Genomic DNA, 16,331 nt, shown 5'->3' with positions numbered 1-16,331 from the left:
TGCTCTGGGCTCCTGTAGAAACACGGCTGACTCTGGTCACGATTCGTAGTTTCAGCTGATTAAACACTGATGAAAACATCATAATGAAGATTAAACTACATTTCTGTCAATAGATCCTCGTGAACACTGGACCTCTACACTAACAGAACCAGAAACCCAGTAAACCACTGTAGTGATGGTGCCGTCGCTCCGCCTGCTGCTGCCTGTCTCAACAGGCTTCGACATGAAGATGATATATGTTCTTGTGTTGTCGTCTTTACCACCACCAGGCTGAAAAACAAGAGTTACCATTTAAACTCACTGGACACTTGGAGACTCCAGTAAACTAAATACGGAGCTTCAAACAACCCACAATGCAACACTGTGCTGAGGTAACAGACTGTAACACAGGACGCGTTTCAGTCTCATTCAGAATTCATAGAACCGTAGTTACATTAATAACTACACTGAAACCAGCCTCAGGATTTATTCAGCCTTCGTCTTCTGCTCGTGTGGATATTAAGATGTTTGATCTCAGCAGTTACAGTTCAGTCAGTCTCACAGTGACCCGTGTTTGTTCTGTCACCGCCTGCATGAACTGAATTCACTTCTTCTGCTCAGGTTCTTCAAGTGGAATAATTCAGACCCAAATGATTATTTATCTCTATTTATTGATGTGATTTCTGTTGGAGTTATTCCCTGAAACCTGCCGGCACCGGCCAACCCGAGTGTTCATCATCATCATCCTCATGTTCATCTTCATCAGTGTGCTGCTGTACAAACGGTCTGTTCTGTAACGACGAGAATAAAAACTGTTCTGAACGTCTCACTGCTTTGATACTTTGAAACATGTGTTGGCTGGTTGTCAGAGTCACTCTGAGTTCTTTCTTTGTTTCAACAGTCAGATTCTGAGAGAGTTGAAGGTGAAACAACGAAACACATTAACTGATTAAAGTGGAGCAGCAGCAGCAGAAACACTTACACTAACTTTCAGAAACAGATCTCTGTGTGACTGGAGGAGAAACAGCGTCTGCATCATGATGAACTCATGAGTAAACTGATGTCATGTGTCGGGTCACAGCAGAACTCTGCATGTGTTTAGAAGCAGTTCTGGACATAAATGTTTTATTTCAAGACATTTTGCAACGGTTTGGATTTGAAAGTTATTTTTTTTAGGCTTCTTTGTTGCAACATGTTTTACCTGTGATAGAAACACACTGACCGTCACTATCCAACCTGAGCAGCCGGACGCCCGGAGAGGCCGAAGAGAGTCCAGATGAGAGCCGACCCGGTCCAGCTCGGTCCAGCTCGGTCCAGCTCGGTCCAAAATGCTCAGATCTGACTATATAAGTATTGTGGATGTAAAGAGACTCAGTCTGTCCTCCAAGAGATGTTCAGGTACTTCATCCTGTTTACTCCAGTAAAGTAATAGATTACAGGCTCTGACATGTACTCAGAGTATCAGAGTAAAAAGTCTCCCTCTGAAGGACATTTGTGCTCAAAGCTAACTGAAGCTCACGTCATATTAATAGAATTCAAAGACTATTAAAGTTAAAGATAGAATCAGTAGGATTTGTCCCAGCTGTTCCTGAACGCACCACAAAGACAGTTGATTGTTGAGTCTCATTCCCAGGACGTCAAACAGACAGATGTTGGGTTGGTAAAGCGTCCCGAGCAGCAACAAAGAGAGAAAATCAGAAACACTCTGCTCAAACTAAAGTAACGAGGCTGTTCTGAAGCTGTGAGAGGAGAAAGTTCACGTGTAGAGAGGAGAAGTCACACAGATACTCAGAGTACAGAAACATGAGACATGTAGCGAAGGAGAGGAACTGAGTATCTGTTACTCTGAGAGAGAGAGTCCTAATTTATATACAAACTTTATTTTGGTTATGCAGACATGTGCTGTGGAACTTAGTAGAAAGTCCTAAATAATGTGATGAGGTAACAAAGTGTCGACCAGCTGCTCAGTTTAAAATCTGGTTTAAGAAAGATTTCAACAGAATTTGGAACTTTGAATAAAAGCGATGGCAGAAGAAGATGTTGGATCTTTACTCTGAGAAACTAATCAGCAGTCTCGTGTCCCAACAGGAAACAGGAGGTCTGTTTTAATAAAAATCATCTCTGAATCTAAAGAGATCAGTTGAATCAGGAAGAACAGGATCAGAGAATGAGTAATTATGAACGTGACCACACGTCTGATGTCAACTTTCATTGTCACAAAGTATTTTAGTCGGTGCCAGAAAAGAGAGTCGAATGTTTCACGCTAGTTGTGTAAAGACGTGGAAGACGACAGTTCAGACGATCTGCAGGAAGCCAGTTGTGTTCATATGAATGTTTGTGATTGAGTGAGAGAGAAAAGGAGCGCAGTCAGAGTAGTAAATAAACCCAGAACACTGGTGGTGCCAGGCGCTGACGGCTGTGAAGCCTCTGAGCAGCGAGCGTCTGCTGTGACCCACAAGTTGAACTGAGGTTTTTGTTCTGTGCTGAAAGCCGAGCCGGCGGTTTTCTTTCAGGAGGAGAAAGAGTCGAGCTCAGGACAGAGACGCTGCTGTTGTTTGATGAGAGGTTACTGCAGTTCATCCAGACGACACTGGAGAAAACACGGAGGCTGTAAACGCCTCATCCAGCAACAACAGGCGCTTCAGATGTTCTTTATTTCAGTTGTGATCAGGACCTGGACTGGACCCGACCGCTGATCTGCAGTCAGGCTGTACCAGCGTGTTGGAACAGAGGACTGACAGGTGAAGTGAACTCTGATCACAGGTGGATGTCACTCGACACGCAGTCAGACCCGGTGAGCTCCCACATGTTGCTCCCAGCAGGACAATGGGCCTCATTCATGAACCATTCTTACGAACAAATTTGTTCTTAAGTCCCACTTACGAAGATTTTACGAAGATTGTGGCATACATGAATTTTTTCTTATCTAGGATTTTTTCTTAGGCAAGAACAAATCCTACGAACACTCAGGAGTACTCTTACGCACATTTCAGTGCCGAAATGTTGGCATGGTTGTGTTTTCTTCTCTTGTGTAGTTCAATAAAATGCAATATTACAGTGATAATTCTGTCATATTTATTCATTTATTTATTCATTTCATATTTTTGGTAATTTACAAAGAATTTAAATTCTAAAATAAATTAAATGTGCCAATGATTTAACATAAATCAAGTAAATTGGAAACATGCCATCAATTACTAACCCCCCCACCCTATTTATACGTGGCATTTCTCCATCCAAGGCCCGCAAAACAATGACATATATATTGCTGCTATGGCTTTCATCAATGTAAGAGCACAGCTGCGAACAATTCTGAGGCTTACGAACGAGTTGGTGACTCTGACGTAGGGTTTTCTTAAGGAACCTCTTAAGAACAACTTAAGAAAGAATCTAAGAAGATTCTTAAGAAGATATTGGTGAATGAGGCCCAATGAACCCTGACGGAGCAGAGGACCTGATACAGGACGCAGGGTTACCTGAGGGACGTCCACCTGCCTGTTACCTCCGCAGGTCCTCATCTGAGGGAGGTTCTGTGAGCATCAGCAGCTTCTGACTCATGAAAGTCAACATGAACCAGCACGAGCTGACACGCCTGAGTTCATGTTGACCTGCGTCAGAATGTGAAGCACGTCTGTTCACGTGGCAGCAGCTCAGAGCTGAAACATGTTCAGCTTGTTTCATCAGAGACGATTACAGCGTGATCAGTCTGCTGGTGGAGTCAGAGATCCAGCCACCTCGTATCACAGCCAGCAGCTGAACGTTAGGACCAGGTCCCCCTTCCAGCACCAGAACATGGACTCCACCAGACCTGTTGGTCCAGCTCATCACGCACGCTGGGTCAGTTTGAGATCGGCAGAACTTGGAGGTCCAGTTGAACTGTTCCTCAGATCATTCCTGAACATTTCTGCAGTGTCAGAGTCCACATGGACCGCAGGACTCAAGGTTTCCCAGCAGAATGTTTTCCAAAGGTCTGGCCTTCTACCCATCATGCATTGCTTCTTCAATATTGTACATTGTTAATGTTACATGACAGTTTACAGTCTGCAGTGTAATCCTGATTCATCGGACCGGGCCTCCTCCTTCCATCGCTCTGTGGTCCAGTTCTGCTTCCAGCACATCATTTCTGTTCACATCAGGGATGGAAATTAAACGCGCCAAGTGCGAGTGAGTTTGTGAACTGAATCAGTCACTGTGGCAGGTTCAGTCCAGTCAGATCTGATCCAATTCATCTTAATGATCGATATCTTGGTGAAGGCATAACAGTGCCTTAGTTAGATCCTGTGAAAATGTTTCTGATGGGATCAGAGTGTCAGCTGGACTTCAGAAGAGCCGGAAATCTAAAACTACTAGAACAGCCGTAAACGTCATTTGGACTGCTGGATTTAAACTCTAATCTGTCATGTTAACACCAACTGAGTGATGAATGCATTCATTATGTCATGATAGATTTTTTAAAACTAAATACATTCAGGTGATAACACTATCTGAAAAGTTTAATTATACATTTATCAATATTCATATCATCGTTCATAGTAAACAGTAATTATTGCATTTTTACACACGATTTTAATAAAGAAAACTCAGAGCAAGAACATTAAGAATTCAAAGTAACTAATTTAATTATGATGATAGAGACAATGAAAGCAGCAAACCACGAGGTGATGTGGTCAGTATGAACGCTTATGGCAGAAAAAGGTAAAACATCATAATTTGTGTAATTTATATAAAAACTATTCTGAATTAAAAAACAGACACTTTTAGGTAAAGTCATGTAACAGCAGTGTTGCATTCACATTTTCTCTGTTAGTGTTGATGTTTTCTCGATTCCTGATATATACAATTAATGAAAAGAAATTAAATGTTAAATAAACTGGATTTAACACTGAAGATCCTTTTGAAGTGTTTTCATATGCAGTTATTGTGCAACATTTGGAATTGGGACATTGAGGTTAATGGGTAATTGTCCTGTTCTGTGGTCACGACTCTGTGTTTAACTTCTGGCCGACTGTTCTGTAACGATGCCCGCGTCCTCTGTGGGTCCAGTGCAGGTGAGCATGTGAAACAAGATGAAGTAGGCTCACTGTAAATTCCTTCAGTTTCAGGGAGAGTCAAGTTACAACCCCTGTAACCATTCACTGGTATCACATAACTAATGAATAATCAGCTCTGGGAACAAGAAAAATATGTTTGTATGCATCGTACTGTTCACATCAATGCTTTGATATAAGAGTGGCAGGTAGATTTCAGAGTTCACCAGCCACAGTGGCAGCTGGACAAAACGTTCATGTCCATCCCTGGTTCTGATCCAGAGTTGTATTTATTCCATCAATCTAAAGCTGTCGATCATCAACACATACAGTCAGTTTAACCATCAGTTCAGGCGATTAGAGAACGTTCTGACTCAAATGTTCTAGCATCAACACTTCTGACTGGTTCTGATGGATCACAGCTGATCATTTAACTGGACCTGTCTGATACTCACACACACACCACAGTGTGAAAGTCTGAAGAGAACTTTATTGATCTGAACAAGTCTGAAAGTCACCTGGAGCGGTTCTGCTGCCAGTGGACCTGCTGCTCTAAAGAAACGAAATGGGATAATAAAGAGTTCTTGAGGAAACCTGAAGCCATCAGCAGCAGAGTGGATCTCTGGTGCTGCTCAGTGGATCTCTGCCGCTGCTGAGTGGATCTCTGGTGCTGCTCAGTGGATCTCTGGCGCTGCTGAGTGGATCTCTGGTGCTGCTCAGTGGATCTCTGGCGCTGCTGAGTGGATCTCTGGTGCTGCTGAGTGGATCTCTGGATCTGCTGAGTGGATCTCTGGTGCTGCTGAGTGGATCTCTGGCGCTGCTGAGTGGATCTGCTGAGTGGATCTCTGGTGCTGCTGAGTGGATCTCTGGTGCCGCAGAGTGGATCTCTGGCACTGCTGAGTGGATCTCTGGTCCTGCTGAGTGGATCTGCTCAGTGGATCTCTGGTGCTGCTCAGTGGATCTCTGGCGCTGCTGAGTGGATCTCTGGTGCCGCAGAGTGGATCTCTGGCACTGCTGAGTGGATCTCTGGTCCTGCTGAGTGGATCTGCTCAGTGGATCTCTGGCGCTGCTGAGTGGATCTCTGGTCCTGCTGAGTGGATCCGTACATAAAGAAAAGTGCAACAAGAACTTTTACAGAAGTGTGACGCTCGATTTCACAATCAGTGTGCAGTTCTGCTGTATTGATGAGTAGCAGCAGCTGGAATGACTTCCTGTTTGAATCTTTCTTCGTTCTGTTGCACAACCTTGCGAGTGGTGACGTTCTGCTGGACCGGAGCTCGTGTTCTGTAGAACCCGATGCTGTCAGAGCTCCTTTCATTAGACTGTGAACAGAAACACAGCCAGAATGAGACTTTTAGATCAGAACACATGTGAGACCCATCGAACACGATCAGAACTGATCCAGAACATTAAACACTGTAACTGAAACTATGTTATTATTTTACATTTTGTGTGTAAAGTTTGATGAATTTAATTTTGATGTCAAGTTTGAAATGTTAAACCTTCAGTCCTTCAACCTTCACTTTTTGACGTCATTAATGGATCGATCAGCTGTCTGAAGCCTTTTATTGATCATGTTTCATCCACGACGTGTGAGACTGCAGAGACCTGCGAAGGTGAAACACTCTGGCCTTCACAATAAAAGCATCTAAATGACAATGGAGAGTCATGACATGGACAGTAGTTACTACAGATATTATCATTATGACATCATCATCGTCATCATCAGTGACGTCACCTGTCAGCTGTGAACCAGCACGAGTCAGTACAAAGATCAACATCGAGCTCCTATTGGAGGATTAAAGATTTCATCCTCGGGCTGCAATTTGTTGACGTGAGAACTAATGTTGCTTTATTTTGAAGGCGGTTACCGGAAGCTGTGTGTGTGTGTGTGTGAGAGAGAGAGAGAGAGAACAGATGATCGAGTGTCTCGGTCCTACACACTCCGACATGTCCGCGCTGCTGCTGCTGCTGCTCGGCCTGCTGCCCCTCATCATCTGCGTCCTCCGAGCCCGGAAGAGGTAAGTCCGCTCCGACCCGCTCCGACCCGGTTCGGTTCAGTTCAGTTCAGCTCTGACCCGCTTTAAACGCGGCTCTCTGCCGTCCTGCCTGTGTGCTGGTGGGTCGGAGGGCTCCAGGCTGGTTCCATCAGTTTCAGCTGCATCAGTTAACTCAGAGCTGATCGGTTATTGATCTGCTAATCTGCTCTGACTAATCGATCAGCAGCGGTGGAAGGAAGTTATAGGATCAGACAGAGGAAAGTAAAAGTAGGTGAGAGTAGAAGTACTCTGAAGGTAGAAGTACTCTGAAAGTACTGCAGTTACTACTTGTGGCTTCACTTAAAGGAACAGTATCCTTTAACCTCGGTCATCATCGACGTGACGGCCATGACGTCACTGATCAGAGACGTGACGGTCCGGACGTTATAGGAGCAGGTAACACTGTAGATCCAGGCTTCACCTCCTCCTGATGATGGAGGTGAAGTGTGGTCCACAGAACAGTTCTGGAGCCTCGCAGTAAAACAGCTTCCATGTCTGAAATGTGTTTATTCTGGCTGTTAATTTGTTTTATTGATCTGTATCATAGAAGTATTTATTTAAAGGCAGCTGACACAATCTGATGGATGTTAAAAGGGCAGGCGTGAGAAGCTTCAGCCTGCAGCTTCCACTGCTGTGCTGTTTGTTTGTTTGTTTTCTGAAGCTAGAAAGTACAGTTTTTGTCTATCATGTTTTTGTGTTTTTATAAGTTGAAAAACAACCAAAGTAAACTAAACTAACTCATCAGGAGCAGTCTGGGGTTCAGTATCTCACCCAAGGACACTTAGTCATGCAGACCAGGGGAATCGAACCAGCGACCTTCTGATAACAAGACGCTGGCTCTACTCCTGCAACACTCGTGTTTCTTCTGTTAAAACCCCACAGATATAATCTCAGTGTGAAGACATCTGCAGCTTCATGAGGTCGTTGTGTGTCTGAGTGATGTGATGAGAACGATGTGATGATTTAAGATTCACATCTGTGTGTTTCTCTTCACAAAGACTCGGACGACAGAATCTAACATGACATTACTCTGATCGTGTCGGGCTGACCGTTGGTGTGAACATGATGAGATGTGTGATCAATAATCACCAGCGATGTGTTCATACTGACTGAGTGTAAAGAAGAAGTAGACTGGTGATAATGACGTAACTGAGACCTTTAAACCGAGAGACGACAGACTGTTTAAAGAAATGAAGCAAACATCAAAGCAGCGATACAGATTCAGTCTTCCTGTTAATTGTCTTGAGGCCGGCGGAGGCGTCCGACCCTCAGGGTGACTCCTCCCCCTCAGACTCTGCTGACCTCCTCTGACTCCTGCTGGGTTTTTCCAGTCCTAATGACTTCCAGCTTCCAAGCACAAACATGATGTGCGGTTTCAGTTTGACTCCACGCTGACATCTGATCTCGTGTGAGACAAACATTTACTGAAGCAGGCGTGAAGAAAAGAGTTGAACTGAGGAACTTCAAAAGTATTTTCAGTGAAGCTGTTTGACGAGCTGCTGCAACGTCACTCTCACTGCGTCATTAAATCATTGTTGTGAACCTTAAAGAGGCCCGGCCACATATCACGATGGACGATGTTTCGGACTGTCCAAGTGGTGGACGTTCAGGCGAGGCCACAGATTTGCCGCCGCTCGCCATTTACTCCATCTTTCAGCCTGAAATGTTTTTAATCTGCTGTTGTTAGAAACGTAGTCCTCCGTGTCTGCACGCTGCTCCATCTGCCAGGTCACGCGTGTTGCTTCCGCTGCCACGGCTGGTCCAACATGAAGCCTGTCGATGACGTAACAACTGTTTGATATCATGACAATTATGGTATGATGGAAAATATCGTGATATTCCTTAATATCTACGAGACAGTCACTCAGATTCCACCGAGCTCGTCTGGGTCCAATGTGGTCGTTCAAGATGTTCAGATCCTCTGAACTCAAACCTGGTCCAGAGCTGCAGTCATTAGGTGGTTAATCAATGAGTTGATTGGAACAAAACTGATCAATAACTGTTTGATTAACTGTTGAAGTGATCCTTTAAACAGAAATGTGACTCTTCATGATAATAACGTGGAAGACAGACCTGGTGACAGATACTGTTTTATAGATCCAACAATTAATCATTAATCAGTCATCAAAGAGTGCGTGCGTGCGTGTGCGTGCGTGTGTGTGTGCGTGTGTGCGTGTGTGCGCGTGCGTGCGTGTGTGTGTGTGTGTGTGTGTGCGTGCGTGCGTGCGCGTGTGCGTGCGTGCGTGCGTGTGTGTGCGTGCGTGCGTGCGTGTGTGTGTGTGCGTGCGTGTGTGTGTGTCTGGGGGAAGCTGCCGTCTGGTTCTGTTGTGTTTGGATCACACACACTGGAAGCAGGAAACTGAGCTGAGCTCCGTCCACAGAGAGAACTGGAGCTTCAGACGAGTTGTGTCTTGTTTGTTGTCGAGCTGAAGGAAAGTCAACACACAGTTCAGTCTGACACATTCTCTCTCCGTCAGATAATCCCTGTGTGTGTTTCGGCTCGTCTCGTCCTGTTGCAGAGATAACAGCTCACCTGAACACCTCAGAATAACTCGACACAAGGAGAGAAGGGGTGTGAGTGCGTCTGTAGGTGTTTCCACAGTCTGTACCTGCACTGTGAGGCTACAGCAGCACGTTAGCTTAACTTAGCATAAAGACTGGGAACAAGGGGAAACGGCTAGCCTGGTTATGCCTAACCCTAACCCAAAGAAAACAATACTTTGGCCCAGAGCGCTGCTCACCTGATGTCGGCACATCAGACGCCATGTTTGATTACATTCTTGAGGCAAGAAGTCGTCCCAGCACTTCCTCCCACTTAATCAGAGTAAGAACAGATTTTAGATTTAAGAACATTGTCACATGAATCACTGAAGAACCGCCCGTCTCTGTGACTTACAGTCCGGGGGTGTCAGCTGCACAAAGACAAATCACATGTGTAGAAACCACAGAGAGATGATGTCATCATCACTATTCATCCTTCATCTGTGTAGGAGCAGCTTCATGACAAATATTTGTTTTCTAACTAAATGTCATGTAGAGACATTTTAGTTTTTATTTTACTTTTAAGAATATTTTGATGATTATGGTGATAATAGAGACATGAAGTTTCTTATGGTCCAACACCAACAAAGTCTGTTTTATCACAAAGATAACAGATAAGACAGGAAACATCAGGGCGGCGCTGAGAAGAGACTGAAATCGTCTGTGTGGATCAGGTGCACAGGTGTGATCGGTCTCTGACGGCAGAACGACAGCCAGCAGCAGATTAGAGTGGGCGTGTCGGAGGACTAACACTTTGTTCCAGTTTGTTTGGACTCACAGAACTGAAGTCCAGAGTCCACACGGTGATTCATTAACTGTGTTGACAGAAATAACACAGGACGAAATTACACTGACCAAGTGAAGCATCAACAGACATTCATGGATGAGAAGTGTGAAATGTGTTTGTCTGTGTCTGCAGGAGAGACGACGAGCCTCCGCTGATTAACGGCTGGATTCCTTTCCTCGGGAAGGCTCTGGAGTTTGGAAGAGATGCCTACAGGTTTCTTGAAGAGCAGAAGAAGAAGTTTGGAGACATCTTTACCGTTCACATAGCTGGTGATAAAAAATCAGTTCCTACTTTTCATCCTCGGTACAAAGTCCTGTTTGTTCTGTTGTTTCCACCTGTGGGATAAAAGCACAAACTGATCTCAGGAGCTTCATGTGGTGTAGATCACATGTTTGTTAACCTGTCGATGTCAGCAGCAGCTGTTTGTGAACACACTGATCAAACATTGAACCAGTAACAGCACCAGACTCCCTTAACAAATGTGTCAGTTTAGTGAGTTGTTGAGTTGGAGACACTTTATAAACTCTGTGAAACTCTGTCTCTGACTCATTCTGCATTATTTGGACCTTCTTGTGAATTCAGCAAATGTTCTACATGAACTTCTTTCTGTGTTTGAGTAGAAACATGGAGTCTGTGACATCACGTCACTGAGGTCACTCAGACGCAGGTGATTGTAGGTCTGAACAGCCTCTACACAGTTTTACTTTGTATCCACAAGCAAACGCACTGATCCCGAAGAACAGATCCATGGAAAGTCTTTAGGTCTGAAAGTTGTGTGTAAACGTTTGGAGCGATCGAGTTCAAACACACTGAATGAATCAGATAAATACTCATCATCAAACTGTCTGTTTCAAACCGGCTCATCTTCACATTTATTCTGATGATGATTCTGGTTGTTGACGTTCTCCTCACTCAGGTGTCTTCTTCCTGCAGGTAAATACATGACCTTCATTATGGATCCTTTATTGTATCCAAGCATCATCAAACAGGGCCGCCAGCTGGACTTCCATCAGTTCTCGGACAAGGTGGCGCCCATCGTTTTCGGCTATCCTCCCGTCATGAACAGGAAGTCACCCGGCCTGCACGATGAGATCATCCGCTCCTTCCATCTCCTCCAGGGAGACAACCTCACCTCCCTGACAGAGAGCATGATGGGTAACCTGATGCTGGTGTATCGTCAGGACCACCTGAGCGAGCGGCCAGGCGAGGAGGGCGGGTGGAGGAGCGGCAGCATGTATGAATTCTGTAACTCGGTCATGTTCGAGGCCACCTTCCTCACCCTCTATGGCAGGCCGTCGTCCGCCAGTCGCCACAGTGAGATGGTGGTGATGAGGGAGAACTTTGTCAGGTTTGACACCATGTTCCCGCTGCTCGTCGCCGAGGTCCCCATCTGGCTGCTGAGGCGGACCAAGGCCATCCGTGAAAAGCTGATCAACTACTTCCTGCCTCACAGGATGTCGTGCTGGTTGAACACGTCACACTTCATCAGGAGACGGTTGGAGCTTTTGGACCAGTACGACACGCTGAGAGACGTCGATAAAGCAGGTAGACGAGAAATCATTAAATCCTTTTCAAATGTCTCTTTACTCTGTCCTGACCTCCTGCTGCTCCTCGTGGACAGTGCAGGCCTGGAGCTGTGTCATCCTGTATCTCGTGTCTGAGCAGTGTGACTGACTCTGTCTTTGACTTCAGCTCATCACTTCGCCATCCTCTGGGCATCAGTGGGGAACACGGTCCCCGCCTCCTTCTGGGCCATGTATTACCTGGTGAGTCACCCTGAGGCGCTGGAGGTCGTCCGACGGGAGATCCACGATGTCCTGAAGCTCAGCGGAGTCGAGTTCAGCAGCGACCAAGACGTGATGTTCAGCAGAGAACAGCTGGACAAGTTGGTGTATCTGGGTACGTCCGTCCCTCAGTCTCACCTGCAGTAAATCATCATCATAACACACAGACATTATACCGTAATTAGTCTGACTGACTGATCTTTGTCCACAGAGAGCTCCATCAACGAGAGCCTCCGTCTGTCCTCGGCCTCCATGAACATCCGTGTTGCTCAGGAGGACTTCAGTCTGCGGCTGGACGGCGAGCACTCAGCGGCCGTCAGGAAAGGAGACATCATCGTCCTCTACCCTCAGAGTTTGCACATGGACCCCGACATCTACGACGAGCCGCAGGTATGACTTCAAGCAGCAGGTGATTCATCTGTTAAATGATGATTAGCTGCTTCTCATGACTGATAACATACCTGAGTATTTAACAAAAAGAAAGTTCCTCACCTGTAGCTCCTCCACAGCTACATTTACATTTACAGCATTTAGCAGACTTACAGTAATTCATATATACATTCATACACTGATGTGGCGGCTGTCATATAGACCAGCACATCAGGAGCAGTTTGAGGTTCAGTATCTCGCCCAAGGACACTTCCACATGCATGCATTGCATTCCACAGGATGTAGTAATGTCCCACTGCTCAGATAACATCTGTTCATAGACTTCCTCTCTGTGAACTGTGTTTAGCTCTCTGCACGTCTTCTTCTTCTTCTTCTCTAGAACTAGTTTGACGTAGCAACAGTTTTCCTCTCACACACCAGATCTGCATCACACCAAGTCACAGGGGGTCCAGCTGGGTGTTCAGTGGAGCTGTTTGAACTTCACTGTGTTTGTTTCCGTACTGTCAGACGTTCCGGTTCGACCGTTACATCCAGGACGGCAGAGAGAAGACGGACTTCTACAAGGACGGCCAGAGGCTGAGGTATTACCGCATGCCGTTCGGCTCCGGCTCCTCCATGTGTCCCGGACGATACTTTGCTGTGAACGAGATCAAACAGTTCCTGTGTCTGCTGCTGCTCTACTTTGACCTGCAGCTGGTGGAGGGTCAGACCAGAGTCACCGTGGACTGTGGCAGAGCCGGACTGGGCATCCTCCTGCCCTCCACAGACGTACGCTTCCGCTACAGACTGCGTACAGTCTGACCTGGACAGGCATGTCAGCGATGATGGAGTGCGTGTTACTGATTTGACAAGCAGTCAAATGAGCAATTAAAGAGCCCAAATATCTTTTTTATGATACCAATCTGTGAAATAATAATGTGAAAGTGTTTCTTCATTTGAGTCACCTGAACTTCAACTTGACCCGTCCTGACTTTTACTGTACAAATAACACACAACCATTATCAACACAACTATCGCACTGAGCAAAATGAAACCACTAATGAAAACACTAATGATTTCCTAAGCGATCCGCTTCATGTGGCCCAATCCCCCGTCATGCCTTTATTTCCACTCAGTATCAGTTCATCATCTCATGTTCTTATAGGCTCACAGCAGCCAAACCAGTCCAGTCATCTCTGTAATCAGCCACCAAAGTAAAAGTGATTTTCTGGGGGATTTTCTTTCTTTTTAGGCAACAAGTTCAGGGTAATTCAAACTGTGAATGTCCAGGAAGTGGAAGCTGTGAGCAGTGTTGTGGTTTCCAGGATTTCATTTGTTAGTCACTTCTTTGAATTATAGAATCATCAGTCATGTAATTGGTGGGAGAACGTTGAAGCCTTTTGTATTTTATAGAGCACCTTATTTACTGTATGGTCGTTTTATTTCAGTGTCTGAGTTTGTGTCGTCTGATTCTTTTCACTGTACGACTGTGTTTCTCTGACAGAGAGGAAGCAGGCAGCACTGAATTAGTAAAGCTCTGCTCTAAACACGATGTTCACTACAATGTTTAAATGTCACTTTTTAATCCCTTCGTTTGTGTGACACTAAGATTAAAGGAACAGTCAAACATTTCAGTAAATTCTGTCCACCGTCAGGGGATTCAGGTGGACATTGACATGTTTAGCCTAGCTTAGCACAATGACTGGAAACAGGGGGAAACTGTTAGCCTAGCTCCATCAAAGGAGAGAATACCCAAATCCAAATAATTTCTCAGCACGTTATTTCTTTATGGCTTTATAAATGAAGGACTAAGCAAACTGCTAGCTCAGAACAGAACTGACTTCAGACACAAACCGACTGTTAACCAGCTCATTTAAGATTAGCATAATGTTATAACAGGTTAGATCAGAATGCAAACTAGATCACCTGCCTCAAACAGCACTTAGCAGAAAGCTAATATCATGATTCAAAGTGTTAGCTTTAGCAGAGATCTATCTATCAGCTCTAAAACTGAACCCACGTTCTTGCAGCTACACATCTGATTTAACTCGTCAGTGGCTCGTTATTGTTATTGTTATTATATTGTTATTATCGTTATTATTAACAGCTGAATGAACTGTAGCGAGGAGACACTGTGGGCTTAGCAGCAGTTAGTTTGAGCTAAATTAGAAGAGCTGGTAGCTGAAGTCTTCATCTCTAATGTCAGTCAGGTTGTTGGTTTGAGCTCAGTCAGAACCAGCTGACGGCAGGACAGCCGCAAAATACAAAACTGTGCTCATCATAATGTGTTAACAGTTAACATTGTTCCTTCAGTGTCACTGAGACAAACTGAATATTCAGCAAAGATGGCAGCTGTGAAGAATAATATGCAGATGATGCAAAGAATGTTTTTTAGTTTTATAAAGTTTTTAATTGTGTTTAAAATGATGTTTTAATGTGAGTCACATTCAATAACTATCTGCTGTCAGCATCATGAATAATAAACGTCTTGTACTCTGATGTGTAGAAGTCCAGTTTCTTCACTGAGAAAATGATTTGATTATGACTTTGACATCCAGGTGTCAGGTCAGGTGGTGACGCTCTGACAGGACGGAGATCAGAGAAAAGAAGGCGATGAGAAAGATGATATTTTCATCTTATCCATTCAATCTCATTTAAAAACTTTACACTTGTAACTACACTGTTTTTTGTTAAGTGAATCTAAAAATAATATCCATATAGGTAACTTGCATTGTTAGATGCTTAAATTATATCGACTTGCTGAATGACTTTCATGACTTCACATATCAATATAGAATCATACAGAGCCGCCGCAGTGAAGACACCTCCGTCAAGGTTAACACAGAATGGATCATTAAAGAAAGAGTGACGGTAAACACAAACGACCAAAGCTTTGATGGGTGGTTAGCATTAGCATACTCAAGTAAAAGTAAAGATATGCTCTTAAAATATTGCCTTGGTCAAGTCACTGATGTGAATAGTGCTCAAGTAAAAGTCTGAGAGTATCTCATACAAAATGTATTTAAGTATCATAATGTGACCGTTTTACCATAAACTAACAGTATATTGGTGCCCCGTGTGAGGCAGCATACTGTGAGCAATCATTCATTATTCTGCTAAATTCATTCCAGCGTGATTTGGCCAATGCTGAAATTTGTACAGGGTCTTGTCACAGTGTGAAAGGAGTCTCTGTCTCTTGTTTCTACACTATGTAACATCATTGTTATGAAGTGATGAGTTTTGTTTTGAGTCATCTACGTCTGACAGGTGGTTACAGCTCTGAGATTTGTATTTACCACAGTGGTGTTGCTCTCAGAACATGTGTGCGGCGCCAGTCGCACAAAATGTCAATTTTACATAATCTTGCTTTAAGAATCCAAAGTAGTTTTCTGGCAATAAATGTACTAAAGTAGCAAAGAATAAATACAAATTAATTCTACATACATTTACATAAACAGACACGATGTATTGAGGTCAACTGATGTTCTGCTTGCATGATTATCAAATCTAATCAGCTGCATTATGAAGATCAGTATCAGTGTTTGTTTTTGTTTTCATCTGTTAAGTATCCATCAGTTTCATTTCAGTGAATATGGTGACATCTGCTGGACAAACCTCTGTACTACATGTGTACGACGACCTGATACAGCACTCCTGCTACCTTTAATATTTCATTCATTAGATATTATAATATACGGTAAATATTGACACTTTACAAACAGCTCAGTTCAAATGAAGGATTGTCACACATTAGACGGGACTGTAGTTCATGATTACATCCAGATGTTTGATTCAGTAACCGACA

The 16,331-nt window shown here is 44.2% G+C and overlaps 2 protein-coding genes across 2 annotated transcripts; one reads left to right on the top strand and one right to left on the bottom strand.

The window, feature by feature from the left end:
* Positions 1-4,573: 4,573 nt before the first annotated feature.
* LOC115572732 (pollen-specific leucine-rich repeat extensin-like protein 1) lies at positions 4,574-6,928 on the bottom strand. The gene is made up of 3 exons (XM_030403160.1): positions 6,509-6,928; positions 6,251-6,328; positions 4,574-6,096 (listed from the first exon to the last, which is right to left on the bottom strand). The coding sequence occupies exons 2-3, from the start codon at positions 6,322-6,324 to the stop codon at positions 5,610-5,612; spliced, it is 561 nt and encodes a 186-aa protein (XP_030259020.1). The 5' UTR covers positions 6,325-6,328; positions 6,509-6,928; the 3' UTR covers positions 4,574-5,609.
* cyp7b1 (cytochrome P450, family 7, subfamily B, polypeptide 1) lies at positions 6,871-15,025 on the top strand. Its single transcript, XM_030403103.1, has 6 exons — positions 6,871-7,027; positions 10,506-10,642; positions 11,307-11,918; positions 12,066-12,272; positions 12,369-12,547; positions 13,055-15,025. The coding sequence occupies exons 1-6, from the start codon at positions 6,924-6,926 to the stop codon at positions 13,346-13,348; spliced, it is 1,533 nt and encodes a 510-aa protein (XP_030258963.1). The 5' UTR covers positions 6,871-6,923; the 3' UTR covers positions 13,349-15,025.
* Positions 15,026-16,331: the final 1,306 nt, after the last annotated feature.

Source organism: Sparus aurata, chromosome 21 (assembly GCF_900880675.1).
Source record: "Sparus aurata chromosome 21, fSpaAur1.1, whole genome shotgun sequence".
NCBI lineage: Eukaryota > Metazoa > Chordata > Actinopteri > Spariformes > Sparidae > Sparus > Sparus aurata.
The sequence above is the reverse complement of the archived record's forward strand: the minus strand, read 5'-3'. Positions and strand labels throughout refer to the sequence as shown.

Bases quoted from the DNA above. Each gene is read 5' to 3' on its own strand.
- LOC115572732 (XM_030403160.1), bottom strand. From the start codon at position 6,324: ATGAAAGGAGCTCTGACAGCATCGGGTTCTACAGAACACGAGCTCCGG. The intron at 6,097-6,250 runs GTTGTGCAACAG...GGATCCACTCAG, and splicing joins AGAACGTCACCACTCGCAAG to CAGGACCAGAGATCCACTCA.
- cyp7b1 (XM_030403103.1), top strand. From the start codon at position 6,924: ATGATCGAGTGTCTCGGTCCTACACACTCCGACATGTCCGCGCTGCTG. The intron at 7,028-10,505 runs GTAAGTCCGCTC...CTGTGTCTGCAG, and splicing joins GTCCTCCGAGCCCGGAAGAG to GAGAGACGACGAGCCTCCGC. The intron at 12,548-13,054 runs GTATGACTTCAA...CCGTACTGTCAG, and splicing joins ACATCTACGACGAGCCGCAG to ACGTTCCGGTTCGACCGTTA.